The following is a 6,731-nucleotide window of genomic DNA, read 5'->3' as shown; positions in this document are numbered from 1 at the left end:
TTGAATATATAATTGCAATTTAAGATATTTTTGGTATCTAATATATTTTAGTTTGGATTAGATTCGAGTCTGTTTATCTGGTTATTAAACTTTTAGATCCATGTTAGTACTTAATCAATTTTAATTTGTATTTAGTATTATTTTAGAATCTAGTTCGGTCCGGTTATACGGATCTAGATATTTCATCCACACTTATTTTCTTCTACTAATATAAAGCAAAATCAATTAAATTAAAAGAATGTTTTCGGCTTACTTAACATACACAATTTTTGGACTATTCTTTAATAATAACAATAAAAATGGTTAGCCGTTATGTCAATATTCTTGGATATGTTGCAAAATTGACGTTGTCTATAACCACTAATGTGTATTTTTTATAAAAATATATTGGTAAATATAATAAAACACGATACAATCGAGTGAAAAATGTTACATGTGCGTAGAAAATAATGTGATCTCTACACTCGACACATGAATTATGTTTTTTTAATCGATTTCACTAATCTTTTTTAAGCTTTTATTATTTATTATTTTTTAGTAATATGATTATGTTTCTAATTTTTGGTTAAATGTGAAAATTTCGTAAAGAAAGATCATATTTGGCTCAAATAAAGATCCCACTTTTTGTACGTAGTATTTTTTTACCTCAGTTTTCTTAATTCATAAACAATCACAATTATTTATTGCATTCGTGTACAGAAGCCTTATTGAAGTCGAGCAAGGAGAGTTTGATTCCCTTAAATCTGATTTCAAGTGTAATAATTTTCTAAGTATTTATCAGAGTTTTGAGGTTCATTTAATCACACATACACAATCAGAATCAATAAGGGGCAAATGGATATTTCATAGATAATAACCAAGATTCAAACATCATTCATTCGTTCAGCATAAAAAAGTTGCACACTAGGTTAACATAAGTTCACAAGTTTCACAATAGGCTATTAAGATAACACCATTAACATGATCAACCCATTCACCATACATCTTCCCACAGCTGGAGTCCTCACAGTCCTTTTCCTTTACCACGGTCCAAGTCTGAACCTGAAACCAACATATCACAACACACAAACACATGATCAGATAACAACACAAAAATCTATCACATTGCATGGTCGGTTCATATCTAAACATCAATATACTATCAGGTGCAAATCTGACAGCTTTCATAAGTGATCCAAAAAATCATTAAAATATGCCAATAATTCTTATAAATACCCAAAGTAAGATTCCCATCAATAGAATCTGACCCAGAGGTCTGGAACCCATGGAATCCGACTATGGTCAGTCCGGCCGAAGCAATGAACAATCACCTTCATGAACCGGCCAAGGCTGTGGTTCAGTGTCTCCATATCTGAAACATCAATATCCAATACCACAGGAAAGAATAGATGAAGAACATAGTATATAAAGAGGGAGATGGGTGCAACCGGTTGAACAGACCGAATCATACAGACGAACGGATCGTCTGCCAGCTATGTCCGGTGGTTCTCGGTTCACACCGCTCACCTTAGGCGTACGATCTCCAGGGGCTTGATCCTTCTCCTTCTCCTTCTCCTTGTTTATCTGTCTCGTATCCATCCTCTTGATCTCACAGCCAAACTCCCACCAGAAATGATAAAACACCACCACATATCAGATAACCAACCGCTGGTTTTCTCTCTTTATCTCTCTAGAAATTTTGCCAGAGTTTTTCTTTCTGAAAGGATGAAGTTTTCGACAACCAGAGGCAAATATTTAAAGGAGAAATCAATCCCCAACTGCCCATAACCGCATGGGCGAGCGGTTTCCAAGAGATAAGCCAAAAGGGGCGGTTTCCCCTTTTCCCCAACCGTCCGCCTATAATTGTCTGTAACTGTCCCTTGGGCAGTTTCTTCCTTTCAAATTAACTCCTGAGCCCTTGCCAACTCCCTGGTCCGTCTGTGATGCACTTGATCCAACCGTCACACACGGACCATCGGCTTGGACCCGACCACACTGGTTCGGACCAGAACACTCCGCCCAGCTGAGATGAGCTGACCACCAACTGCTCCCAGCTGAGTGAGTTAGTCTTCCAGCTCCTGTGAGCTGATTAAGTCAAGGTGAGCTGGTTTCCAGCTGCACCTAGCTGATTGGGCTTGATCCGGACCTCGTCCAGCTCCCGATCACTCATCCAGCTCCTTTACACTTGTTTCCCTCGTATCCTGGTTAAGTCTCAGCTGCCTGAAGTCCTTAACCTTCATTTTGGACCATGATACGCTTGTCTCAAGGTCTTACGACCTGACTGGTGCGTCTCCTCACACCATGGTTCGTCCGGACGATCCTATCTAGGATCGGGGACATGACACCTCAACCATGACTAAATTCGACAATATATGAAACTTTCAATTTGTAAAAAGATTCTCATTCGAGTATTTTAGTTGGTGTGAATCTTAATGATTTTGTAGTTTTTTTTTTCGAAACGATATTTTTCAGTAGTTGTACGGAGAGAATTTTGGTTCAATAATACAAAAATTAAAAATGCTGAAACTATAAATAAATGCATTAAAAATAATATTTTAGAATATGAATGCAGTAATTATCAAATGATTAGTGTTTATTGCAGTGTGAAAGTATTAAATGACATACATTACTTCTCATTTAATATATATGGAATGGGATATTCCATTATTGGTGGAACCTAGTCTTAATCATTACTCTTCAATGCCAATTCTCAGTGTTCGTTTACTGGTGAACTTTTAAGTGAAACTAGATTTTGACCCGCGCTTTGGAAGCGCGGAATATTTTACGATGAAAATTTTTACTAATAATTTAACAAATATTTTGGTAATTTTTAAAGAGTGTGTATTTAAAATATTTTTTCATTTAAATCAGTGTTTTTAAATTCAACCCGATTGTGATTATACCGGTTAATCTGGAGATCTGACAATTCAATTTAGGTTTTTAAAATATACATATTTAAAAAAATCACTAAAACCCGAGACTAACCGATTGAACTGATGGATGACCGATATGTAATCTAATTGGATTTAAATTGTAATAGTTTCATAATTTGTAATCTTATAATCCAAATTTTAAAGTTTATTATTTTGCAATTTATGAAATTATAACGTTTCTACAAAATTTTAAAGAGAAAATGATATATATAAAATAACTAAGATTAATTATTGTATTGTTTGAAAACATTGATAGTAGTATAAAAATATATTGTTTGGAAATATTGATAGTAGTATAAAGAAATAAGTATATTGTTTGGAAACATGGATAGTAGTATAAAGAAAGAATCATTAGTGATTTAATGTAGGTTTAACTATAAAGTATAAAGGTGTATTTAATTTAAAAACTTACAAAATAAATGTTAGGTCCAACAGAATGTTTCTGTTTTAATAAGATAGATACTCACTCCGTTCCTGAAAGTAAGATTTTCAAGAGTTTTCACGTTTATTAAAACTACAATAAATATTTGTCAACTTTAGTTTACTATTTATGTTTTATACAATTTCCAATAACTATCAACCAATAAAATTTAATCAATTCAAATATTCATAATTAATGATCCTCAAAAGTATACAAAAGTACCTCAAAGTATACAAAAGTACCTTAAAAATATAGAAAATCTTTCTTTGTGGAACAAAAATAAAATCCAGAAAATCCTATTTTTAGGAACGGAGGGAGTATCTATCATACTAAATATCTTTTCTAAGTAAATATCAATCTGTTTACCTTTCCTACTAAATATCTTCTCTGAGTAAATATTTATCTGTTCACCTTTCCTACTAAATATCCTCTTCTCTTGATAATGTAGAGAACTTCGTTTTGTGCTAGGATGAATAGGCACAGCCTATTGCGTACAGGTCTTTTGCTTTATAAGGGTATGTCCAGAACCTTTCTTTATTATATTATTAGCATAGTTCTGAATTATTTTATTATCGAAAAGTTTTATACATGAATCTATCTTGTTGATTGAGGTCTTTAGTGGTGATAATTTTCTTAAAGCACTATGATATTGTTTTAAAACATTATCTCCAAAGCTACCATTGTCCTCTAGTGCTTCTGTAATTATATTCTGCTATACTTTTAATGCAGTTAATCATAAATAATCCTCTCCCCCCACCACCAGATTACACTAGAATAACTGCAATGGAAATTAGTATATCTAAAATATTTAAAACCGTAGCGGAGAAATTGATTATCTTTAATGTTTGATTCTAGTTATGTATAATTGTATTGATGCCTTTCGGTTGTTCGACTTTAGTTTATACAAGGAACATTTCTAGACACCCTCAATTGTTCAGAGTGTTAAAGAAAATTAAAGAGTTTAATTTGGAGTAACTAAGCCCATTTACTTAAAGCTCATTTTTCAATTTATCACTTGATAGTACTGTCAAAAAATAATTGGTTGCAGTTTTATACACACCCAATGGCATATGATATCACCGTATGATTTGATTTTGATTTCCGTTTAGATTTGTAATGGACATATGCTACATGTAAACCATAGTCTTCTGTTACTAACCAATAACCCTTCTTTTTTGTGTGCACAGCTTCAATTACTATTAATCTCTCACTTTTAAGCCGGGACTTTTCAATACTTCAGTTACATCCAATCCAATTAGGAATGCCTAGGATCTTATATCTTACTTGTTTATGACACGTCGCTCCTTTTAAATCGCAGGATGTTGAGTTTGATATTTGGAGAATCTATGAAAACGACCAAGTTCTCAAGTGGCTGTAAGTTGATCACTCCATGTGGTCTCTATTGTATTTGAACGATTTTTAAAAAATCTAATAGTATCATAGAGAACAGAGAAGGCCAAGTTTGTATATTTCTTTTCTTCTGTTTACGTATTATAAGATAGCTCTGAGTAGATCTACATCGTCTGGCTTAACCTTTCTCAGTTCAGTTATCATAACAATATGTTGCACTAGTGATTGTATATACCCAAGATGTTCTCCTGATTTGGCGAAAAAGAACCATTATAGAGTATGTATACCAAATAACAGGCTGGATCCATATTCCTATGGGAGAATTGATTTTGTTATCATTAGGACGAAGAATCATGTGGTATATTGGCTATCATGGTTTGAGGCATGCATATAGGTAGTGCATTGTATTTTTTTTCTTCTTTTAATGCATTTGTCACTGCTTCACTCAATACCATGGCATTCATTACTAGGAAAAACATTTGTTCTGTTTAGTACTTATCAGTCTTTGGTTATAGATGAATTCTAATGTCTTAGGATAAGATTGCATAATTTACATTCCACTGTAAATAAAAAAATCTGCAAAGATAAGTTTGATGAACTCAGTGAGACATATTCTCTCTATATACACTTTGTGCTATAAAAATAAAAGACAAAGAATCTCCTATATCTAGCTTGAGCATATACTAATGATGGTTTCTGAGCACTTAGCTGCTTTCTCTAAAAGTGTTTACTCTTCCTTCAGGTTCTAGAGGAGCTATCCTGAGGATTACGCTCTCTGTTGGTGCTGCTGTCACTTGATCAGCTTGACTGAAGTCACCTAATATCTTCTGGCATGTGTCAACCAAACAGTGTCTGCATTTTGGACAAGTCAAGTGTTGTTGAAGCCACTTGTCAATGCAACGAACATGGAACCCGTGGTTGCACTTAGGGAGCAGCCTGAGCTTTTCACCAGAAACAAAATCCGACAAGCAGATGACGCACTCTTCACCAATCCCAGAGAGGTTCATATCATGTGAGTAACTCACGACTGGGAACGTCATAAGAGCTTTCTTTTTTATTTCTTTGTTTGAAGAATCATGTTGTATTGAAAGACTGGAGACAGGCTCAGAGATCATGAAACTTGAATAGCGTCTAAAGGCTAAACAGATGAAGTAATGTAACCCGAGGCAGAAGATGATTCCACAGATGAGGACTGAGAGAAGAACTAAGACAGCACCATTGACGTTGTTATCATGGCTTATAGGAGGAGTTGGTGCCACCGCAAGGGCTTGTTGAGTGTTGTGGTCGAATGGGTTGTGCAGAAGCAGCTTTCTAGAGATAAAACCACCAAGGACTTGTTCATGGAAGGCTTGGGCCGAAGAAGGTAAATCATTTGCAGACATTTTGTTACTCTCTTTGAACAAGTTTTGAATCAAAGTCTCTTCTCTCTGCTTTGCTTGCCTTTGTTTGGTTATTTCTTCTTAATGTTTTGTGGAATACAGAGTGGTCTTATATATATGCTTGAGATGATTACTGAGTGGGAATGAGATTTTTTTTTTATAATTGTAGACTTAAGATTTGTATAAGAAAGCAGCATTTTCTTCTTCTTTTCAAGTGAATTTTGAAAGGATTTGGGACCCAGAAAGAGCTTATCCAATTACATGAATCCTTTAGTGCTGATTGTGCCGTTGGCGTATATCTCCTACAACCACTAGAAGCTTGTATAGAGACACTATCACTTGTCCAATATTTGTTTATAGTGAAATGATTTATTTTTGTCTCCCTTTAAAACAGGATTGATTTAAAACATTATCTTCTAAAGCTACCATTTTCCTCTTGTGCTTTTGTCTTTACATGTTCTTGTTAATAATAGATAGTTTTTTCCTAAGAAGAGAACATTAAACTTGTTAAACTTGTTGCAATAGGAATTATCACTTCTTAAACTCTTCAATTGAATGGTAGTATATTTTAAACATCTTTACTGTTCTGTTGTTATCATTTAGTATGTATTCTATAGAAATTTAAAGGAATATCCCCTGACAGCCTCAATTGTTGAGAAAGTTGAGCAA

At 34.0% G+C, this 6,731-nt stretch overlaps 1 protein-coding gene across 1 annotated transcript; it reads right to left on the bottom strand.

The window, feature by feature from the left end:
* Positions 1-5,224: 5,224 nt before the first annotated feature.
* Positions 5,225-6,186, bottom strand: LOC108855360 (E3 ubiquitin-protein ligase ATL76). Its single transcript, XM_018629167.2, has one exon. The coding sequence runs from the start codon at positions 6,063-6,065 to the stop codon at positions 5,388-5,390; it is 678 nt and encodes a 225-aa protein (XP_018484669.1). The 5' UTR covers positions 6,066-6,186; the 3' UTR covers positions 5,225-5,387.
* Between the last annotated feature and the right edge of the window lie 545 nt (positions 6,187-6,731).

Source organism: Raphanus sativus, chromosome 1, assembly GCF_000801105.2.
Source record: "Raphanus sativus cultivar WK10039 chromosome 1, ASM80110v3, whole genome shotgun sequence".
In the NCBI taxonomy this organism is placed as follows: domain Eukaryota; kingdom Viridiplantae; phylum Streptophyta; class Magnoliopsida; order Brassicales; family Brassicaceae; genus Raphanus; species Raphanus sativus.
Note: the sequence above shows the minus strand (reverse complement) of the source record. Positions and strands in the feature narration are given on the sequence as shown.